The sequence below is a fragment of the Rissa tridactyla genome, chromosome 11 (assembly GCF_028500815.1).
Source record: "Rissa tridactyla isolate bRisTri1 chromosome 11, bRisTri1.patW.cur.20221130, whole genome shotgun sequence".
Taxonomy (NCBI): domain Eukaryota; kingdom Metazoa; phylum Chordata; class Aves; order Charadriiformes; family Laridae; genus Rissa; species Rissa tridactyla.
In genome coordinates, this window is record NC_071476.1 from 8505896 (window position 1) to 8530390 (window position 24495).

The following is a 24495-nucleotide window of genomic DNA, read 5'->3' on the forward strand; positions in this document are numbered from 1 at the left end:
TGCGTGTTCCTGCTTGTTTGTTTGCTCTTCCTGGTGGCCAACGTGCTGTTGGAGAAAAACATATGCTTGTGTTTAGAAGTCACATCCCCAATTACATTTAATTACTACTGCTGTAAAATCGAGGGTGACTTCTATTAAATTTAATTACTCCCCCTGCAGACGGCGAAGGCAGGTGGCCCAGGTGTCTCCCCAGCACCGCAGCCCCTCGGTGGGGACCGTCCTCTCCAGCAGCTTTAATACTAATACAGAAAATAAAATGAGAGAAAGCGAAGGAGGCATCGCACTGCCGCCATGCGTTAGGGCTGTGCGGTCCCCAAATAGGATAGACGGAGGTGGAGAGAAGGTGTGCTGGAAAACCTGGGCAGGCAGGGTGTGAAGGTCTCCTCCGTCCTCTGATACCCCAGAAGAGTTTTCCCCAGGTTTGCAGGAGGCTTCCCAGACACTCCTGAACCATAATTCCCAAAGGACGGGTAAAACACCGGGACTTTTCCAGGAAGGTCAACGCTGCCGGACGCCCTCGCCCTCGGGGAGCCGTGAGTTTTGCCGGGTACCAGCATCCTGCCGGGTACCAGCATCCTGCCGGATGGCGCAGTGGAGATCTGCTGCTCCAAACGCACTTACCGTCCCCAGGACCATTGCACTGTGGCATTGCTCAACACAAGTCGTGTTTACTAATAAATGAGTTTGAATTTATAATAAACTTGATGGTGCCTAACTGATAGGTCTAAAACAAAGAAAAATAAAATAAAAAAAAAGGCAATTATCTGACACTCTCAGCTATGATCCTAAAACAGATGTTTGAGTATATAAAATTATGTTGTGAGGTTTGAAATTGCAGATACAATTACAACCTTCGTCTTTATTGCTGCTCGTAAGTGTTAAATGCAACTACATCTACACTCGAAATTCAGTTATTACCATTTTTCTTCGTCTCTCCCAAGCCAAGATTGACTTGCGGCATTGTCACACTGGTAATTACTCTCCTCCTCTACCCAGGACAATGAACAGTAATGTTGGCGGAGCCCATTTAACATTCGTCTCGTACAAACAACTTGGCTCTTCCCATGTTTCCAGGAGCTGTGGCTCACCCAGAAAAATCAAAGTCTTTGGGGCAAATACCCTAGGGAAAGCCATCGCATTTTTCGGCTGCCAGGGCAGCAGAAAGCCAGCGCCGGGAGCTGAAAGCCCTGCGACAACAAGAGCCAGAGGGGTTAAATAAACGTGGGTTTTCACTTCCTTCCCATTTTTTTTAAGAATACTTTTTATAGCTTGCATTTTCAAGGTTTTCTTCATAACAACAAGAGCTGCTTTATGTACCCCCGCAACCCAAAAAATGTCATCGGTTCATGTCATCACTTGCCTCCAGGACCTGGATCTTCAAGAAAGCTAAAAATACTGCAAATTCTGGGACAAAGCGCAAGAGCTGATGCCACAGCCCTAAAACACATGGGGAAAATACCACGTGCTCTAAGTGCTCCTCCTCAGGAGGTCAGACGAGGAGAAACGCTTTTTCTAGATAAATGACAAATGGCCCAAACCATCTGCCTGGCCCTGTCGCAGAGCCCCGCTGGCGTGGCACAACACCCCCCCGTCGGAGGGGTCTCCTGGCCTCTCCTCCCTCGGCCCTTTAAGCACACAGAAAGCAGCTTTCGAGCAGGCATCATCTGCCAAGCGAGCAGCCTTTTGTGCCAGGAGAGGGGATTAATCGCTCTTTTCATATTTACTTTGGAGGGACAATTCTCGACTCTTCTTGGAGCACATAATACATGGCATTACCGCAGCCTAACAAGCACTTACTAATTCTACCCAATAAAATCTGATTGATACTTGCTTTCCAGCAGAAAACCAGAAAATGCATTGGTTGAATGCCTGCGATGAATGAAACTGAAGTTTAGGTTGGCAGCTATCGATGCACTAAATGCTATTTCAGGTGACCTGGAGCACACGGAATATGAAGCTCAGTTCACACAGGCAGCTTCCCACAGCTCCCACAACCGTGGGTCAAACCCAAAGGTTTGGAAATGGAAAAGTGAGGATGGGGAGAGCCATAGTGTGGTACATGGTGGGTTCCCACCCCGCGGCAGGGGAAGGAGACTTCCCCGATGGCTCAGAGTGAAGTTCAGGGCTGAAGAATCATAGAATCACAGAATTGTCTCGGTTGAAAGGCACCTTTCAAGATCATCAAGTCTAACCATCAACCTAACTCTGACAAAACCCCCACTAACCCATGTCCCTCAGCACCACGTCTGCCCGGCTTTTAAATACCTCCAGGGATGGTGCCTCAACCCCATCCCTGGGCAGCCTGTTCCAATGCTTCATAACCCTTTCAGTGTAAAAATTTTTCCTAATATCCATCCTAAACCTCCCCTGGCTCACCTTGAGGCCGTTTCCTCTTGTCCCATTGCCTGTTCCTTGGGAGAAGAGACCAACCCCCACTGGCTACACCCTCCTTTCAGGGAGATGTAGAGAGCGAGAAGGTCTCCCCTCGGCCTCCTTTTCTCCAGGCTGAACAATCCCAAACCACGGGTCCCATGAGCTGCTCTGGGTGGCCGAGGTCTGATGCTCGTTTTGGACGGGCAGTCGCTCCATCGTCAGGTCCGGGACCCCCGTGCTGAGCTCAGCACACACTGCGGGGGTGTTTGGACCGAAGCCTATTGCCAGCAGGGATTTGCCCCGCTCTGCCCACCGAGGTTGGTAAATCCTCGCTCCAGGGGTGAAGGCAGGACAGTGTCACACCCCAGCGAGGCTGGAAACGCATCAGGGATATCAGAGGATGCCACCTATTTAAAGTAATTTTAGACAAATAAAAAGCAACAAATTGGGCTGCACGAAATAGCTTTTAAAGCCACTAAAAGGAAAAAATAAAAGAGAAAAAAAGTTGGAAGACAAGCCCAAAATTAAAATAATTCATTAAGCAGGAATGCTTGCTAATGAAACTGCTGCTTCTTAATTTGATTTCACACAGCAAATTGCTCACTGCAGCGTGGCCATAATGACACGGTGCTTTCCAGTAAAACCTGAGCGCTACCCGCCGCCTTCACAGGTTGTCCCAAGAGTTTGGTGGTGGTTCTGCCGCACGGACCCGCAGGAAGAACAGCTCTGCAGCCTCCCGGCCCAGGCAGGGACAAGCAGAGAATCATAGAATCACGGAATGATTTGGGTGGGAAGGGACCTTAAAGCCCAGCCAGTGCCACCCCCCGCCCTGGGCAGGGACACCTCCCACCACACCAGGTTGCTCCAAGCCCCGTCCAACCTGGCCTTGAACACCTCCAGGGATGGGGCAAAAGGGCACGGGGTAAATATTACAGGTGAAAACAGCTCATCCAGGCAAGCCAGGAGGAAATCTGAACACCCACCAGACCGCCTCGGAAAGTCCTAAATGCAAAGTCACCTGCCGAGACCCAACGTCCTCCTGCGTCTCGTGGTTTCGGGACTCACGTTGTCCCCATAGACAGCTGCGAGGGTCCCGGGGCAGCCCAAGCGTCCCCGCTGTCACCCGCGGGGACCGGGACTGGCTGAGCATCGCAGGGATTTCGCGGAGGCGCGATAAAAACACAGGCGATGCTGGCCTCTTGTGGCAGCTCTTGTTTCTGCTCCTTTTTGAAGGAGAATTGGTATATTTTCAGAAGTTTAAAAGAAAATTTTTTTAAAAAATTAACAGCCTCCCTGAAAGTGCCTGAAATCAGCGATCCCCAAAAAAGAAAACTGAAAAGCCCCACCGGAGGAAATGAGACGGAGGAGATGAAGCTCAGCTCTCGCGGCCGCAGCCCCGGGTACGTGGCAGGGACAGGGACAGGGGCTGCCCCAGGGAGGAAAAAATGCCATTTGCACCGAGGAAGCCAACGAGAAGCCGCAGACTTTGCTCGCCAGCGTGTACCCCCTACAGAAGTGCCACACTCCCTAAAAAAATAAGTGTATTTATCCATAAGCTTCCCCTGTATCTTACCTTTTGGATGATCAGTAAATAAATAGAGGGGAAAATGAAGTTACAAGCTGGCCCTCCTGGACGGAGCAAGTTGGGCCCAAACCGCCCCCGCAGCACCACGCCGGGGGCTGCCAGGGGCCCCCTGCAAAAAACGGGGGGAAAAAAAAACAAAACCAAAAAGAGTATTTTCAGCTCCGTGGTTCCACCCTCACTCCCTGCAGGTCTGTATTTGTATTTTCCAGGGTGGGAGTCCGCCAGGCGCAGACTCGGTACGCAGCCCGGTGGCATTTCTGCATCTCGCTCTGGTTGTTCTGGGCTGGAGGCGGAGGCAGCTGAGCTGGGACAGACCCTGGGAGCCGGGAAAGGGAGGAGATGGGGTCCCTGTCCCAGACCCTCCCTGCAGGCCCATGCGGTCCTTGGTGTCCCCGAGATGCCTCCCTGTGTCCCAGCCCCACGAGGGACGGATGGAGCTGCCACGGGAGCGAGGGGTTTGGGGCAGAGGGACAAGGGGCTGTCGGCAGAGCACCCAGGCCGGGGGGGAGGCTGCAGGAGGAGGATGGACAAACTGCTCTGGGGTGTGGGACAGGAGGGGAGGATGGTGAAGGACCACAGAGGTATGAAGCACAGAGCAGGGTGCTGTCTGGGGGCGGCATCAGCAGCGGTCCCTCCTTCCTCGCTCCCCTCCTGGTGCCCAGAGGCCACCTCCCTGGCCCAGGTGGCTGCGACGACCAGTGGGTTGTCTGTCCCCTGCTCCCCCCACTGCGATACCAGCATGCCCATCATCCCACCCGCTGCACAGCCAAGGGGACAAACACCAGACTCAGCCGGGCCTTGGGCAGCACCTGCTTTGACGCCTTTTGGACCAGGAAACCAGGAGCACGCTGCAACTTCTGCTGCTGACACCGTCCCCATCACCTCCTCCCTGGGGGCTCTGACAACCCCGGGGGGGGCATATGCACACCCAGGCTCTGCAGGAGATGGTCCTCCAGCTGCTGCGTGCTGAGACGGGGGGAGACCAAGCCAAAACCTGAGGGGCCATCGCTCAAGGACAAAAATCACTCAGCGGCTGCTCCTCGCCCAGCCCGGGGGGAGCAAGGCTCGGTCAGGCTCCCCCCGCTCCCGTCCTCCACCAGCTGCCAGGAAAGAGCTGCTGGAAACAATTAATATATGTAGATTGTTTATTGATTCCAACATATTAATAGATTGGATAATAAACAGTACTTTTAAACATTCTCTTAACCAAAAATATAACAAATATTTACAATCACTCAGTAAAAATACAAAAAGCATACAGAGGCACTGTCTTTCTAAAAGACATAAGTGTAAGAGGTATCAAAAAATAGGAGACAAACATTGCTTGTTACAGAATACTTTACAATCACTGACTTGTGCAGTACAATTGCTATTGGAATATCATTACATCTGTGCAGTTTTGCCAATATGCTCACATATTTAAGAATTTAATTAATACCAAGCTAAACTGCATTCCAGGTATATCAAAAATAAAGATAAAACAATAAAAAGCACAACGTAAGCAAAAGCTGGGTTGGGAATTCAAGGTAGATTACCCTCTATACAAGCGTTCTAAAATATAATGTGTAAAGCTTTTCTAAAGAGAGAGTATCCCTTTTTTCTCCTGTTTTTGTGAAGGCAGTGATAAGTTTATCCTTTTAAAAAAAAATTATCTAATTCTAATGTTTTATAAAAACTTAAATGGCAAGTTCGGATTTCCACTGTTGCCTGCGGTGAAATGAGTTGGGAGATGATGAAAGAGGTGTTGTGCCACCACCGACGCCATGTGGGTTCCCTTCTGCAAGTGACATCCCCGATGGGATCAGCCCTGGGACAACGGGAGACCCTCCGCCCCCGGGGGAGCCTGCAGGGAGCGGGCAGGGAGCCGGCAGCCCTCAGTGCTCCCCGCAGCCCATCCCAAGCAACAGCCCTGACCCTCTCCCAGTGAAGCATCACTCACCTCTATGGAATTCCTTACGGGATAAAGGCAAAGCAAACGAGCCAGGAGAGCAACGTGAGCAAACCTCCACCCGTTCCGGCACGTCCACATCGCAAAAACACGTAGGTAAAGATCTGCAGACATCACCTTTCCATCATTCAGTATATTTGGGAGATGAAACCAGTTCTCAGATCTCATTTTCCCCTTTCCGCAACCGGGGAAGCCAATTAAATTTTACAGAACCGCGCTGCTTTCTCAGGAATTACTCGGAAGTTTAAGATCTATAAAGCACAATGGAATACTGTACGGTGATATCACAAATACCTGAAAGCGATGTTTCACCCGCAAGTCAAGAGCAAACAAGCAGCAGAAAGCCAGCAAGCCGAGGTGCGGCAGTGGAAGAACGTGACACAAGGCATTTTAATTGTTCATGGAAATCAGAGCCCGAGTCGGAGGAACCCGGTGGAGGTACCACGTCAGGAATCTGCGATCCAGAAGACATCGCTTCAGTAAAGCGGTGTACAGCAGGCACTGACCACCATTTGAATTACTGAAAAAAGGGATAATGTCTCTTCAAATCCATACCAGACACACTACATTTGGCTATCAGCCCCGATCAATGTGATCGGTTGATTTAAAAAACAAACAAACAAACAAAAATCCCAGCAAGAGGCAAGCCACACTGTGCGGGGCAGGAGAAGCAGAAGTAGTAGCTCATCTGTCCATAGTTTACGCAGGATTTATTTACACCAGCTGTATTGGATATTAGGAAAATACGATTAGCAAGACTTCCACTCACTTTAAAAACTTGTCAGCGTCCTGAAAAGCCCTGCAGAACAGACGGAGGCTGCTGATGTGCAAACACCACGTTTCAACGGGCGATTTATTCAACTGCTCTTTAGGAGACCCTAGCCCCGCTCCCCCGAGGAGCTTCACCGTGTCCTCAAAGGCAGCACGATCGGGGTTTTTTGGGGGAAAAGGAAGTCACTTTAGCAACAACCCCTCATCCCTTAGACTTTTGTTCAACAGGCGTCAATAAACTACAGCTCAACAGCCGAGGTGAGGGGAACCGCGTGACTGAATGTACCTGGCACAGCGCAGAGGATTTTCTGACGCCACACGAAGCTGTTGCACAACTCCGCGGAGAAGGTAACAAGCGACCACAGCTGATGGTGGGATTGCTCCGACTTGGATTTACATCCCGCAAAAATAGCAATTTAACAGTTATATTATCAACATTAGATGTGCTGAAAATAATCGCTCTGCCCTGCGTTGCTTTGACACTTACATTAATCTTTATTCATTAAGGCCTGTGCAGGTTCATTATATTCATTAAGGCCTCGAAAAAAGCAAAATGCGTTTATTATGATACACCTCAACTGATTTTTAATATATTTTTTCCAATCGTTTGCTCCTCCTTTTTGTGCCAAATAGTAACACAGCCAACCAATTAGTTTGGAATTAGGCATCGCTTCCTCAGCATCGCTTTTGATTTATGTTTTTTCCCAATGCCAGCCCACACGGGGCTGTTCCGGCGGCAGGGAAACCCCGAAGCTGGCACCATGGGAAGGCGGCCACGGGCTGGGTGACACCCGGTCACCCGGCAGCATCCGTCCCCAGCCGCGACGGGGAAAGCACATCAAAGGCTTTGGGTGGCTTTTGGTACTTGTGTCATTTTGAGAAAACGTTGCATTCACCTCGCACCCCCTGCACGCATACGGGAAAGAAAAATAAAAAACAAACTCTTAAAGCTCTTCACAACTATGGATATAGAAATCATTTTTGAGGCACTGTAAAAATGACAAACATCTTTCTAGCTTAGGCTGTAAACATCACAACAAAGATTTACAATTAAATGTTTAAATACATATTCACACATTCATGTCCATTTTTAACACTAGAACAGGGCATCGTGTGCTAGAAGAAAGAAAGAAAGAAAGAAACTGCAGGTATTTCCAGTTTTACCCCTCTGCGCTCTGGCTGGCTAAGCAAAAATCAAATAAGCAATTTAAATATTTGACCATAGTCAAAGTAGAGGATCATGTGTTAATACTGACTGGCTGAAAGTCAAAACTGCCGCTGACATCACCACCACCAGGATTTGTAGCTGGGATTTAAAACAAAGTGTTTTGAGATCATCTGTATTTTCCAGATGAGCACAACGGAGTTTTTTAACCCATCATAAAATGCATTATAGTCTTATAAGGATTATGCTATTTAATATTCAGTTTCACAAATTTTACTGTGAAATGAAGGCGATTTATAATTATTTTAATTTTTTTTTTTTTTTAAAGGTAACCTTTGCACCTAAATCCTGTGCAACTCTGGTAAAAGGCCAGAAGGCGTGGGATGATCTTAAAACCCACAAGACAGGGTTTATTTTGGTTCCTGGCACCGCGCTTTGCATGCTCGACTCTGCAGGGCAAAACCCGGGTAAAGCTCTTTTGGGAAAACTCCGAACTCCCCTCGCGGCTCCCGTCAGCTCCGGCCCCCACATTCCAAACGGTTCCTGAGGAGGGGAGGAGAGCACCAACTATCGCTTTAGTTGGCTGGCAGCTCAAATATTTCCCAAAATACTTTGAGGGCGGAGGGTTTTGGGCAGAGGCAGGGCCCGACACATGCCGCTCTGCGGGGCTTTGTGCTCTATTTATATTTCATCTAAAACCACCCTAAATTCCGTGTATTTCTGCACCCGATAATATCCCATTTCTAGTTTTCTGTGTTTATTTTGAGAGCGCAACAGTTTATGTGCACCTAATTTTCTATCACATTGACTAAACATTTATATTAGCCAACCAGAGCACTGCCAACACAAAGAAAGGAAATTCCCATCAAAAAAAAAATTTTAAATTAATAAATTATTTTCAGATACTTCAGCAATGTCCTTTGCTTTTGCTGACGTTTTGATATATTTTTTTTTTTTTTTTAAAGTTCATAAAATAACACTCTTAGACTTGTAATGATCATGTAGAAAATAAGGAGGATGGAAAACTACCAAAGGATTCGATGGTATCATACAGAAGCCTGCTTCCAAGTTTCAAGCGGTGGTAACAACTGGTCCTCCCGAATGCATGAAGCCTGGTCCATCTCCGGCCACCACCGTGGGTATCTGGGTAGTCAGTAGGCTCCTTGGAAACGGTTTTCTGTTTCACAGGTGGAAATAAGCTTTCTTAGGCGGTGGTGGACTGCAGTAAGGTAGAGAGACGTGGTCCAGCCCGTTCCACCTTGGCGCACCAGAGGCGAAGGCGCAGGCCGAGGTCAGCAGCAGCAGCAGCAAGGGTTGGCCTCCACTAACAGAATCCCATGGTCCTTCTCCCCACATCCCTGGAGCAGTGAAGTGGTTCACAGAAATAGCCCGGTGGTTAGACCGCTGATACTTGCTCGTCTTCTGCAAAAGAAGAGGAAAAAAAAAAAAGAAAAAACAAGAGTAAATGATTCCATCAGACCCTCCTCGGGCGCAGCGGGTGCCCAACGGCACCCAGTTACGTGATTAGACTGGTTCTGTGAAGGCTTCACTACTTCGTCGTGTCTTAATCATTGACCACGACATATTCAGGACCACCATTTATCAAATCCTCAGGTGGTCCAAGGCATTACAGGCACATAATAAAGATGAATTGCAAAACAGAAAATCCCAGATCCTCCAAAAATTATTAGCATGCAGCTCCCAGTATCCCCAAAGTTACCGATTTGGGAGAAAAGCCAGTAAATTACTTTCCAACATGCAGTGAGCGTCATAGCCTGAGTAAAATTAACCAAGCACTTTAAAAATAGTAAAATAGGTGTATCTAAAAGTGTATGGTTAAATTTAGTTTAGAAAAATTTGGATTAAAATGTTTGAAGCAATTACTTCCTTATTTTCACATCAAAAATATTTAACATGACAACTGAATTAATGCTGGGCAACGTTACGTTTTACCATAAGTTTGAATTGCAGCACTAGTATGTATGTTAAATACTGTTTATGTATTTTAAAGGACCAAGATAGGATCATTTTGCATCAGAAATCGTTTTAATCTAAATCCACGCTCATTTTAAGCCAGACTGAAATTGAAGGAAACAACCACAACATTCGAATTAAAAAAAAACAAGTTCACCAGCAAAGGGCACAGAGAGATCACACCAGTGCATAGATACTGAAAGCAAATCGGCAGATAAACAATTAAGTAGAAATTCACCTAATGTGAAGTTAGTTTTGACACAATATAAGAGCAGTCTTTTTCAGAAAAATCTCTTGCGTTTTGGTCACCCGAAACATGCTGTGCTCGGCAGCATTGGCTGTTGCTTCAAACAAGATCATCAAGAATTTAACTGGAAGAGACGCTGTCAGGCCCACTTGGGCTGAGAAGTCAGGTTTTATTAAATGTGCCTTTCAGAAGAACAGAAATTCACTGTTATTTCGTTCAACGTTTTTAAACCCAACCTCCAGAAAGTTCTGTTGAGGAGCAAGGCAGCTTAACGTGAGTGTACAAATGTCAAACGAGTTCAGAGTTGTACAACACTCCACCAAATCTAAATTCAAAGTACTCTTTTTAGGTCCCCATCCTGATGCCATCCGAAACCGGCAGGACACCAGTTAACCCAGAGAGGTGGGAGCTTTTCTGCAGGTAATTCATAGCCCGACAGTGTCTCTTGAAGTCATCGTCACCACTGAGAGGAGACAGATCATAAAGAAAAAAAAAATAGTATCTACATGCTCTTAAGTGTCTCAGTTGTGCTTTTGGAGACCTCACATGTTTTTTTTTTTTATATATATTTATTTATTTATATATAATTTAAAATCTGTTCGATGTCAACATGCTTTTTCTAAAGGGAAGGCATTCTTTTTGGTTTTTTTAAAGTGCATATACATGCATACGGATATGCATGTGTATACAGCCATACAAACATATTTGTGTATTTAGAGATTAATGACGTTTTAATCTCCAAGAATGACCACGCGAAAGCCCAGAACATCATTGTGAAGTAAACACTGCACAGACCAGATTCACACAGCAGTTCACTTAACATCTACCGAGCCAGGTGTTGCACATACCATCCTCTTCACTATCTGCGTCAGTCATATCTGCTAGTTTGGGGTTGGACGGCTGCCGATTATGCCACTGTGGCATCTTCGATGAAATACAGGCCACCGGTTCACTACCGAGAGAAGCTGATGAAAGTCTAGAGAGGTCACTGTGCAGCATCTTTGACCTCTGCACTGCCACACTATAGTCTGGAGGTTTTAGGTGTGGGTGATGGGGCGATCCTTCCTTTATGTCCGCTAAAGAAATCCCCATATATCCCGGAGGGGTGGGCGGTGGCTCCCTATACCTATCGTCCTTCTTAGGTGAGGTGACACAGTACACTGGCACAAGAAATAAGCAATGGAAATGTTAAAGAAGAAAAAAAAAAAAAAAGAAAAAGGAAACAAAACGTTAAAAAATCATGAAATGTTACAATGGCAAAACAGAAACTGATAACAAAATGCAAATGCAGAAACACCGGTTATAACGACAGCAGCAGATATTTATGCTTTCATTTATGTTTGCTACTTATTTTAAGAAGTCAGAGTAGCAACAGAACCTGTGAACTCATTAGGCAAGATGCCAATTGAGCAGAAACAGGACTATAACCTTCTCTACAATTAACTTGCAATTGCAGCGTTCATTATACACATCCCTGCTCCCGCGGGATGCCGGGGAGCTCTCCCTGTGGATGGAGACCAGCATGGCATCGCCACCGGCCGAGCCGGCTCCTGCTCTGTTACAGGCTGGGGAACAGAAACAACAGAAATTAAGGCAACTAGCCTTAAAAATTACTTTGCTCAGTGTGCTAGCATCCGATAGCAAAAACTGCTGGTTGAATTCAATGATATCCACTTCATCACCCATCAGTGGCTTAACAGAAATCCATTATTATGAAATATCACCGTATCAATTCACGTGTAATAAGACATTAAACCATCTGATCAGCTATGCTATAGAAAACCCCTAGTATCACATGAAACCATGAGGCAAACTGTATAAAGAGCCTGCATTCCTTATTTTGCATTTTCTAACAGTAAACAATGGCTTATCAAGTCCATACTTTCCTTCCCCACTCATCGGCAGTTCAGGTCACACAGGCTCTCAAACCAAAGCTTAACTTTTTTTTCATTTCCCTCCCCTCCCACCCACCCGCAGGTCTGGGGCTCATGTGCATGTTAAATCGGGCTTTTTTTCATGTACGTGTTGCAACAGGAGAGTTTCAAAGCTAGGGTAATTTTTAAAACCTATTAGTTGAGTGAATTTGCATTCTTCTGGTGGATACATTTTAAACAGTGCACGTTCATTACTGTTCCTCTTATTTCAGCAACTGTAGTATTTTTACAAGAATGTGAAAGGGTGAAAATAATGGAGTACTTCTTATTGTGTTGTGGACTTGTGAGATTCTGGGTGTCGGTGCGAGGAGCGAGAGCTGTTTCAGAGCTGATGGGCCCAGTTCATGCTTGGGCTTATAGGAAAATAAAGAAAACTGAATTCACATAGCCTGGGTTTTAGCAGATACACGTGGGTAACAGGCCCAGATTTATACTGCTGATTTATAGAAACCCCCCTTCCCAAGCAGCTGATTACGCAAATATTTACTCTGCAAAGAGAATAGGGTGAAATTCCACACAGTGGTTAAGGGAAATGTAACTAAAAGGCAGCAATATAAATTTTGATATCTACTATAGGTAAGAGTAATGGAAGAACTTTTCCCGGTGGATGTACAGTAATGGCACATCACCACTCCACACCCTCTCTGCTGGTGAAGCAAAGGATGCAGCAAGAAATGTTCAACAGAGGTGCGCATGAAGTTATGAAGTCATCGCCTTTACTGATGCCACCAAGCCCACGTTCTGCCATTAGTATGTGGGCAAAGCCTTTCCGCTCCTTTTTAAAGGTTTCAGGCAAGTAAGCTTGTGCCAGTCCTTTTGGAGGACTATTCACCACCAGCGCTCATTAAGCAAACAAACTGAAGATTCTTGCTTTGTTTATTCAGAACTCACGCAGTCATCACAGGCTCCGGCAACAAGCTGTTTGTAGAGAATGAGCAAATGGTGAAATAAAGTGAAAACATCTTTGGCATACTGTACGGTGGTGAAGAGCTAACAGATTTGCATTTGCAAACCAGAAATTATATCCACCTGTATCAGATCTTTGCTGAAGTAGCCGTACGCATGCTCGACAAGCACACTGTGAGTGCTCCTCACCAGCGTGCTGGGACTGCACGAAGGAGGTGCAGTACGGAAACAGCATTAAAAAGAAGCCGTGAGCAAAGACAGCACGTACTGAATAGGTAACACGCCATCTCCTAAAACAGCTCAGAGGCTCGTGAGCAGCTCTGAAAAGCTACAAGGCGCAAAGCACATGCAGAGAGAGCTGTGAGCGACCTTTCTGCAAGGCTCCGCCATCCTGCCTTTCTTCTACAAAGCCAAGGAGGAGGAATGCAATCCAAGACCTCCACCCTACGTGCCATGTTTATTAAGGCAATTACCTTTGATAACATAAACGCTTCCAGCAACCTACTCAGTAATTAAATTGCATTTCAGCTGCACCCTCGACTTACAGTCCAGAAAGCTTTGCTCTCCATGTTTTATCTTGTTCCTAACCCAGTTCCTTTAGTTTTGGCTGCTAAACTCACTAGGACAGGGAAAGAACATCTTGCTTGGTAGAACTATGCATCTTTGAAAAGACATTTTGCAAGTTTTTCTCCTTTCATATGTAGCCAAACTGCAGTTGTATAACCAAACAAACAGCAGTTTAACACAGCAAAGAGAGCAAGGGAATCTGCTTTGCCCTTGAGCTTGCAGAGCCCAAAGGCCTGTGCCCCAGCTCAGAGAGGAGAGCTCTGACTCCTCAGTAGTCACACTCTTCCCTCTTGGATTCATGGAAACTCTGTATTACATGGACTTGAAGAAGCCATACTTGTTGCTCCTTGCCAGAGCAATGTCTATAGTGATGAGTGTTTCCAAAAATCATCCAAAAAAACAGAAAGCCATACTACAGAGAAGGACTGCCTGACATTTTCATGAAGACAGTTCTCCTGCAGACCCATGCTGGGGCCGGGAAGCGGGCTGGTTTATCATTTCAACTTTCCTAATGCAAAAGAAGGTGGCTTGAAAACACACTGTCTGTGTAGTGTTCTGATGAAAACCACATGTAAAGCTGAATTTAACATGCCATCCAGCCCCCAGACCTGCTGATGTCATTTCTTAACAACTTAATATCAAAATGAAAACCAGATGTAGAAGCTTCCATAAGCTGTTGGCTTGACTTACCTATCAGGCCTTTTTCTGTACTCGAAGTAACGGTTTTGTAAGTTGTATCACCGCCTGGTTTAGAGTCCAAAACCTCCGTCTGCTCTGCTGTAGAGTTCTCCAGCCCCCTCCGCTTAATTGTCCCATAGTTTGTTTCGTAGGTGTCTGAGAGCGAGCTGGAGGAGGCCCAGCTCTGCCGAGACTGATCGAGCTCCACGCTGGCTTTCGACTGCCTGTTGGTTTTGGAAAAGGCATCAGAATACAAATAAGCCTCCTCAGAGTAACAGTTTGTGGGGTCGACTTCAGCTATAGGTCCGTCCAGCTGGGTGTGACGGTAAGAATTGAGGAGATCCCAGCTCTTCTGGTTTGGGATATTCTGGAAGTTGTCATGAGAACTACTCGAGCATGAAGTCCAGCTTCCCCTGCCGCTATCTGCTGCCTCTATGGTGATGTGTTCATGGGAGATCTCCTCGCTGCTCATGGAGGACGTGAAAGCCATCCCTCGGATGAGAGCAGGCCTAGTGACTGACCAGCTGCATTTGAAAACAACAGAAAGCAGAAACAAACTAAACTTGTCAGCTTTTAAAAGAAAAGAAAAGTGACACACTCAGAAACAATTATCTGGTTTTAAAAGCAAATAATCTCTGGCTTTAAAACAGGTACACAGGAAAGTCACGGCCCACGGGAGCACTGACAAGAGACACAGTTATTCCCAATTCATTACTGCACACGGCAGCTGGGCAGTTATTCCCAAGGGAATAACAAGTCTGCAACAGGCTTCACCCCAGATCCACAAAAATCTGGTCCACAGAAGCCTTCCTCTATCAACCACAGCAAGACAGTGCCTGACAGAAAGCAGAAGAGTAATAATATCTCTTAGTTTCAGGCTATTACCACCTTTTTCTTTGCATTTATAAACTAAAACCAAAGTAAATATTTAGAATAAAAGCCAACCCCTTCAGTGGCAGCGACAATAAAGCTGTTCAGACAGAGTGGAGGTAGTTGTATTTCAAGAGCATTTGGAAATATTGGGCATAAATAACATTTGTGGAAACGATCTGGAGTGACAGATTCTGAAACCCAAGCACAAATTTTCTTGTTTCAAGACATGGTTGCTAAAAGCTCTAATAGCTGTCAAGATATAATTAAGGGGGAAAAAAATAAAGCCAGGTTTGCATGAATTTAGAATACATGAAGTTACAATTGCTAGACATTATTGAAGTCTCTTAACTATTTCTGGTTGTGTTACCAAATGCATGGACAGCACAACATTAAAATTCAACACTACCCCTCAGCAGTTTACTGACATGTTGTGAAATCAAGGAACATTTCTTAGATATATGCAAACAACTTTTTTTTCTCCTTGCTTTTCTAAGTTCTAGTATGCAAACTGCTTTCTTCCCTCTAAAGCCCACTGAAACTAAGGCATAAAGGAACAACCACAAACCATGAACAATCTGCTTTTAATCTGCAAAGAGACGAGCGAGTTCAGACAGCAGCAGCGTCGTTGCTGCCATCCACTGTCCTTCAGCCACCACTGAAGGCTTTTCCCAGCCAGCACCAAAGGTACCCACCGTAACCTGGTCCGACGGGACACTTTGCTCAATACACTGAGACTGAATAAACACGTTCTCAGCACGTGTTATGAATTTTAGAAAAGGGAATTATTTTGGTTTATGAAGCACAGCTTTAAATTCCCACTTTAGCACAATGAAATAAACCGCATCACAAATTTCTTAAGCGCTGCATCACTTTAGCAAAGCATACACTAAAAAGCTTTTTTTTTTTTTTTTTACAGGGGAGAAAACATCACTGAATTAAAGTCAATTATACAGAAACAACATATACCTGTCTATAGAGTTCAATCATTAAAAAAATTATATCGCTTTAGAGAGGAGCTGTAAAGATTATAAATGTAAGGAGCATCTCTCACTGACTTGAATCTACAACAACTGAGGACAGAAGACGCTATCCCAAGAAGACTCCCACGGATTAAACCTTATGGATCAAAGCTTAACATCTAGTACGACAAAAGCAAAACCTTCCAATTCAAAGTGTCACCTCAGGACAAGTTCTCATTGTGCTAAAGTAACAAGCCCTCTTGTGTGGACACTCTCAGGAAGGCAGTGGCAGAAAGCTTCCAGCCTGCCTAAGCAACAGATGATAATAATAAAAATCTTTAAAAATGACATGAGAGTATGTTAAATGACTGGCACTTCTGACTCAGAGAGAATTGGTAATATCCTGTTCTTGTTCTGTCATCTCTCACTACTGCTCTAATTAGTTAAGTATCATCACAGCTTTTAACGCATTTGCAGTCTCCTGCAAGAGAAGTCCATCTGAACCCCACCGATGGGAACAAGCTACTCAAGTAGTGTTTCTTGGGAAAACAGGCTCTTCCCATACAGAGCAACCAGAACTCCAGCTTCCAGCAAGAGCTTAACGACCACAGAAGAGTGCATAACTGTGCCCTGACCAAAGCTTCGTTACCCCTTCTGACACCAGGACACCAAGCCCAACCAAAACCAGTTGCGTCTTACCCTGGGCACGGCTGGCCGTAATCAGCCAGCGGCTGAGGATGCTCTTTTCTCTCTGTGCCCCCCGAATCCACCACAATGAGAGACTGGGACAAACTCCTCTCATCCTGCAGCGCTGCCGACATTGAGTCCACGGAGCAGTTGCTCACGATGCTGGACCGGGATGAAATCTCACTGTGACTGGAGTCCGAGAAGTTGTCAGATTTAGTGGAAGGTATGAGGGCGTAGCCTAAAGGAGAGGGGAAGAAAACATCTTGGTCAAAGAGCAATTAAGTTTACTAGGTATGACAACGAAGTGTTGACACACATTTCAGCAAGGATATTTAAAAGACAAAACAATCAAACCCTGTTTGCATACAAGCAGTCCACTATATTTTTTAGGGTACTAAAGCTTTTATCATCTATCGTCATCTCGCACAGTAATGCATTAATGCAAGTCTGGTGACACCAATAACCTACCTGCAGCTCCACTACTCTCCAGACCAGAAGGTTAAACCTACACAGACAGGATCAACATTTGCAGCATGAATAGTGAGTGGATAGATCAGGTCTTTCCGATTCTGCAAGCGCTGAGTCCTCTAGTATAAATGCAGCGCATTTCCCATTATCCCTCTGCCCTACTGTGTGTGAGACTCAAAAAAAATTTTGGCAGTGGATGAGGAGATGCTGACTAAGGTAAAAGCCAGCTATTAGCACTCAGGGATTAGCCATATGGTCCATTTCAGTTTTCTCATCTGTTCCAAAATTAACAGAGAAGGAAGCAAAAGTGGGAAATACAACTTTGGCCGTAGCTGGACCAGACGCTAGCATTGCTCCAACAGAAGAAAACAGCTGAAGACCTCACCACTTTCAGAACAAAATATATAATGTGTTTTTTCCGCTTGGCTTACCCTTACCCTCAAATAACTTCTTTCAAATACAAATAACGTATATAGCCTGATATATCCAAGAACTCCTCTTCCTAGTACCTGGAGTGAACATAAAAGAGACTACTATACTGGGGACTTCCACGAGCTCTGGCTACATATATCCTGTAGATACTTCTGCTGGTGTAGCTAAAGTGACTCCAGATGGGATACCTGTCCCCACACTGCAAAAGAAAAAGCCCTTAGTATGAACAACTTGCCCAAATAATTTATTTTGATGACCTTAGAGAATCAGGGAAAGAATTCAAATCAACTGAACTCGGCAAAGTGCATCTGGGCAGGTCTGAGGGAAATCACACTCAGGTCTGGCAGGTTTAGTGACTGCTCTCCCTCCACATGGGGCAACCTGAAAGTTGAACCATGTATCTAAGAGCATTGTCTGAACACTTCTTGAACACCGACAGGCTTGGGGCCACGGCCACTTCCCTGGGGAGCTTGTTCCAGTGCTTGACCAGACCCTCAGTGAAGAACTTTTTCCCTGATATCCAATCTGAACTTCCAGCTTTAAGTCCTATCACTGCACACCTGAGAGAAGGGACCAGCACCTCCCTCTCCTCTCCGTCTCATGATGAAGCTGTAGACATCTATGAAGGCATCCTCCAGTCTCCTCTGCTCTAAGCTGAGCAGACCAAGTGGCCTCAGCCACTCCTCCTAAGTCATGCCCTCTAGTCCTCTCACCATCTTTGTTGCCCTCATTTGGACACATACCAATATTTATATGTCCTTCTTCTACTGTGGAGCCTCAAACTGCACACAGCACCCAAGGTGAGACCGCATCGATGCTGAATATAGTGGGACAATCTCTTCTCTTGACCAGTTCACTACACGTCCAGAATTACACTGTCCCAAGTGCAGAATCCACCATTTGTTCTTGTTATATTTCACAGAGTCGGTGACTACTCAGCACTCTCATCTATCAAGATCTCTCTATAAGGTCTTTATACCCTGGAAGGAATCAATGGCTCCTCCAAATTTAGCATTGTTGGCAAACTTACTTGTGTGCACTCAGCTCCCTGTGCCCAGGCCATCAATAAAAACACTGAAAAGCACTGGCCCTAAAATTGAGTCCTGGGGAGCAGCACTAGTGACTGGCCCCTAGCCAGACAGTACTCCATATACTACAGCTCCTTGGGACCAACCCTTCAAGCCAATCGCTCACCCACAGTATTGTGTACAAGCTGGACATTCTGTCCAGAAGGATACTGTCAGAGACAGCACCAAAAGCTTTGCTGAAATACCAAACACTCACATCTGCTTCCCTTCACCTTTGACGTGGGTAATCTTGTCTTAAAAGGATATCAAGCTAGTAAGGCATGACCTTCCCTTCATGAACCCATGTTGGCTTGGCTCTGACTCACAACCTCATTGTCTTTCAAGCGTTTTACAGTAGTTCCCAGAATAATCTTCTCCATCATTTTACCCGGCACTGAAGTAAGACCGACAAGCTTATTACCAGGGTCGTCTTTCTCGCCTTCCCTGAAAACTGCAGAAACATCTGCTGCCTTCCAGTTGACTGGGACCTTCCTCCAGAGTCCCACGATCATTGATAAATAACTGAGAGAGGTCTAGCAATAACATCAGTTGACTCTTTCAGTACCCTGGGATGAATCCCAGCAGGCCCCGTAGACTTGTGTGCCTTCAGTGGCAGCAGCAAATTTAGGATGTTCAGATTTCGAGCTCCATGGGGTATTCATCTCTCTAGATAAGTCCATGCACCATCTTACAGGTGGACCGAACTTCATTCTTTTGTGCTGTCAGGCAACAAAGTCAGGAGGTGTTTGTTAAATTGGTCTGGTTGTGGGGTTTTTTTAAATTAAAAAAACCACAAAACATTTTGCCTTCATTAACTCTCTGGCACAGACCTGTGGTTTGTTCCCCTTTATCTGAGGGCAAAAGCTCTTGGATTAATGACTGTGGTGTTGTTTTGGTTTTCTTTAATTGAAATATTATTTTTTTTCTTTAAGTTCCCAGTGGGTTCCTCTATAGCAAACCCGCTGCATGTCAGGAAATATGTCCTCGTCTTTACTAGGAGAAAACAGTCTATGATATGCCTTACATTATGTGCATAAAATTACAAAATTAGAACCTTTATTTGAAAATACTGGATCATCAGCTGCTTCATATATAGGTAAATGAGCGTCTGTAAATTAATCAAAATGCAGTTTTTCTTTACAGGAGACCATATTAATAGACTGTTGACACAGTCCTCAGATACGCATTTTTTCCCCCAAATCCCTGCCAATCACCCTATTGCTCACTTCATTTCTACCTACACGTGCCGTTGAGCTGGACTGACATATATTTACATCAATCAGGTGAAAAAGTGAAATGACCAGGCAGTGTAAAAGCCACGCCAGCGACACACACAATGTAATACAGAAGACTAATGCCATTAAGTCCATAAAAAATACAGAGGTCTCATAATAGGGCATCTGGAGCCAGCCGTATACATGCCACCGAGCACACAGCTTATCACTTGAGAGCTTTCACAGCTTAAGCTTGGTTATTGCTGTGAGATTTTAAGAGCAAATATGAGCGTTAAGTATCAGTATTATCAAACTAAAGAACTGAACCTCACGAATGAAAAACACCCTTATTTGAGACCAGCATTTTTAAGATTAAATTTCATTTTCTTTTCCTTTGACAATAATTAATACCTCATGTTCTTTACTTTGCCTAATGGACTCCTTAAAATTAACACAACTGTACTGCAGTAAGAAATGTTCTCACAGTCTATCTTAAGACACTCTTCTTCAAGAACTTAAAAGATCTGGAGAACAAAAGGTTTCTTCTTCATTAAAGAGATTAACACTATCTGAAAGCTGAGTCATTAAATAACAGCAAATGTATATAAACAGACTAAATGCAAGTCTTTGCTGGGCTGAAAAGGTTAGCAGAAGATGTGACCAATGCAAATATACACCAACGCTGGAAGCGAGCACTCGATTTACGTCTTATAAGGGACTATCTAGAGTCTAATTAAGAGAATGTTGCTGAACTTACTGTTTCATTGGCATTTGCGAAACACTAAGTAACAGAACTGCCACTGTACCTGTTCCTTGATTTTCTAAACGTCACATTATTGTCTTCACTGCAAGGGTGTTTAGCTATAAATAACTGACACAACTATCTGGAAGGAAAGCACATTAAACAGCTTAAACATGTAAACGAATAATGCTAAAATAACTTATGTAAAATCAGTATATCTGACACAAAGTGGACACCAGAGTCTTTCTTCTAAAAATACATCATAGAGTCTTCCTTCTCCTTCTAGGCTTCATGCACAGGCAGTAAGATGTCCACAGACTGCTGTTGCTATAGATACTTGCTGTACTCAGAGCATCACTGTCTTTCTCCTTTTGGTTTTCACTCCCTTCTGAGGCTTCAATGTGCTCTGCTTTCCTTTTTGCAGTAAAAGCTGTTCTTTCCCTGGAGAAGCTTCTTTCCCTAAGTCTTCTAAACCGGGGTCCCTTTGTTCTCCTGTCCTCACGCTCAGCTTCTGCCTTTTCACTCTCCTCCTCTCTTTCTCCCTTTTCACTCAGGTCAGAACTGTCTCTTGCTTTGACAATCATCCAAATTTTCTTTTGTAAATAAGCCCCACCTATTCCGTAGCTGCGTTGTCCACTGTTCTTGTTGCTGGTTTCACTGGCGAGTGATGAGGAAGAGCCAGAGAGATTCATCTGACTGCAGTTATCCGACCTTTGGATGTTACCAACTGCAGCAAAGAACACACAGGCAGATCTCGGTAAGTGACGAGATAAATAACAGCAGAAATAACGTCCTGATTTTAAAACATTTTTTCTTCAATCCTATTTGCATATCACTTGGGTATAGCTCAAAAGAAAATGACATCCAAGATTAAGTGGAATGTGTTCATGCCTAAAATTATGTCTTTCTGCTGTCTGTGAAGCACCTAATTTTAGTTCAATGAGCTGTTAGCACCACACATACAACAGGGTATGGACCACCTCAATCGAATCACATCAGTGCTAAAAATATGCTGAAAGCAAGTTGAATTAATGAAATCACCCCAAAGAAACAAAATATTATTTTCAAAGAACCAGATGAAAGTTAACAAAAATAACATATTTATAAGCGATGCTCAAAAAAAAAAAATCTCAGTGGAGCTAAGTTTGGCAACCCAAGTAATTAAGCTTCTTATACAGATGCTGTGTTTAAGTAAAATAAGTGGCATTCTCCTAAAGGAAACAGTATCTTGTGAAGGCAGCAGTGGACGGACCAGCCTGATCTCCCACTGCAAAGGGTGAGAAGATGCAGTAAGTCACCATGCCATGCCATGCCAATCCAGTGGCTTTGGGCTGTCAGTGAGTCAGAAGCAGCAGAGAGGGGAGGGAGAAATGCCTTACACCGTCCGACACTGACCACACTGGCTGACTACAAAGTGGTGTTAAGAGATTTCAACTGAATTCCCATCCGAGGTTGACTAATGATGAAGTGATGCAGGTCTTTTAAGACGAAGACATCAAAAATAAAGGGATTCTCAGAGCATCATGATAGACAGGGATGTATACAAAGCCCTGTGCACAAGAACAAGAAGTAAGAAGAACAACTCGAGGACTTAGATGGATGCAGTACTATTGCAGCTATCAAAACCACCTGTTCTGGAGAACTATGACTTATCGCCAGCTCCATCTAATCACCTGGAATTCCAGCTACCTTAGGCAAAAACATAAGATGTCTCAACAGCCGCAGTTTCTGTGCAACACCGTCATCTTCAAGAAATCCCCAGGTCTGCAAACCCCGTTCAATAACTGGCTACCTACATCTGACCTGATACACTGGCGGGCGTCAGCACTTAACATCTGCTGGGAATTCTGTCAGAAGCACTTAAGTAGTTTTTAAGAAAGCGTTTGTTCCTCTTTTTAAACAGTAGGGGACTTAAGGCCAAAACATATAAACACATTGAAAAACTACGTCCATTTTAAACTGGAAGAGGGGAGATTTAGATGAGATATGAGGAAGGAATTCTCTGCTGTGAGGGTGGTGAGCCCCTGGCCCAGGTTGCCCAGAGAAGCTGTGGCTGCCCCATCCCTGGAGGGGTTCAAGGCCAGGTTGGACGGGGCTTGGAGCAACCTGGTGTGGTGGGAGGTGTCCCTGCCCAGGGCAGGGGGTGGCACTGGATGGTCTTCAAGGTCCCTTCCAACCCAAACCATTCTGTGATTCTATTTGTAGAAAGACGTGATTCTATTCTTGACATGAATATTCTAAACTACTATTTCTCTTACGTGTCATTACCAACAGATATTCCTGCCACTGCCCACCCTGGTTTTAGTACAACAGAGGCAGGAGTTCCCGAAATGGATACTGCCACGCGCCCTGTGAACGCTCAACCAGCACACCTACCTTTGCGTGGAGAGCCCTGAGGAGAAGCGGGTGGGCTGGAGTGCAAAGAAGATGCCATGGACATAGTGTCATCTGTTTGTTTCTTACTACTTACTTCCTCAGACAAGCTTAATGACTTCTGTGGGGAGCCTGTACCTATGGATACAACAGAATCATTTACTGCATGTTATTCTGTTTAAACTATAAATAAGCACCACGTTGAACATCACTGGAGTATTCAGCAAAGGGAAGAGCAGATGCTCAGATGAATTCTGCATGTAGAGGTCTCCATTTCAAACTTAGACCAGACCAGCAGCGGCCACTGCTACCGCTGGCTGCTCAGCTGAAGCGTGTTGAAACACCCAGGTCATAACCGGAACCATTGCAACAGATACACTGGTTTTGGCAAAGGACTGAAAACTGTGTAACATATAAAGCTTAAAGGAAACCTTTGCCCATGACACTGTTGGGACAGCGCTAAAAACAATTTGCGTCATCAGCAACAAGGCAGTTCAAGGTCTTCACAATCGGGAGTTCTCAAATCAGCAGTCACAGGCACTATACACACAAGTTTAGCAAAACCAGTTCACCACTGTACTTCGCAAACTGGTGATCTGGTATTTCTTGTTCACTGTTAGACGACCTTGCAGACAACACAGTGCCGAGGAGTTAATTTAAGTTCTCAAAAGGTTGTTAGATCAACACCGAATGCTTAACACATGGGAAGGAAGAAGCACCGCAGCAAAGCTTCTGGAAAAGATCAAGTTGTCTTTTAAGAGGAGACTTGAAAAAATAGTGGAAATGCTATTTTATATGCTGCAATCTGCTGTTTTCCAAAGCTATTTATTGGATATTGATGCTCGATGTATCAGAGTCATTTCATATCATTTACTGACTGCAACTAACTTTATTTAATAACCCACAATTGTAGCTTTGAAATGATACCATAGTTATGCAAATAGGTCAAAAAGCATTTTAATACATAATACTGCTTTGCAACAAGCAAATTTAGAGATAGAACAAAAACTGATGCTCACTAGGAGCAACTAATAACATATGTTGCTCCATTTGACAATAATGTTGTTATAATGGTGTTCCAGAGGTTAAAATATTCAATGTCTGTGATTTGTTTCAATGATTTAATCTAAATACGTTATACTTCATTTTGTCACGAAAAGAAAGAAGCAATATGTTGTTCCACTCCGTTTGTGCAAGATCCCTTCAGAATGCAGAAATACACAGTAAAAGACTTAACACGGTACATGTGGCCTGTTCAGGAGAGAGATGTTAAGATCACTTTAGTAAAAACACCTTCTTTAGTTCAAGGAATAAAAAAAAGTGACAAAGCAAGGGCGTATTTGGGTACAGCACCTTACTGTTACCTGTTTTAAGAAGAGTTATTAAAGATTGTGCAAATGACTAAGTAAATGGCACGCTCTCTTGAAACACAGTAATATGCTTCAGCTATTTTAAAGTGAAGGACGTAAATGAAGCACAATGGTATCTCAAATTATCCACCCGGCTACAAACAACTCCTCCCTCGTATTTAC

The 24495-nt window shown here is 44.7% G+C and overlaps 1 protein-coding gene across 4 annotated transcripts in view; it reads right to left on the reverse strand.

The window, feature by feature from the left end:
- Nucleotides 1-5085: 5085 nt before the first annotated feature.
- RAPGEF6 (Rap guanine nucleotide exchange factor 6) overlaps nucleotides 5086-24495 on the reverse strand; it is a 132120-nt gene continuing 112710 nt past the window's right edge. For all 4 annotated transcript variants that reach the window (XM_054217220.1, XM_054217218.1, XM_054217219.1 and 1 more), the window contains 6 exons: nucleotides 22967-23101; nucleotides 21204-21317; nucleotides 16680-16905; nucleotides 14161-14672; nucleotides 10912-11223; nucleotides 5086-9264 (listed from right to left, as the gene is read on the reverse strand). In XM_054217220.1, coding sequence (XP_054073195.1) covers nucleotides 9239-9264; nucleotides 10912-11223; nucleotides 14161-14672; nucleotides 16680-16905; nucleotides 21204-21317; nucleotides 22967-23101 — 1325 coding nt within the window. In that variant the 3' untranslated portion in view covers nucleotides 5086-9238. The remainder of the gene's footprint in view (nucleotides 9265-10911; nucleotides 11224-14160; nucleotides 14673-16679; nucleotides 16906-21203; nucleotides 21318-22966; nucleotides 23102-24495) is intronic.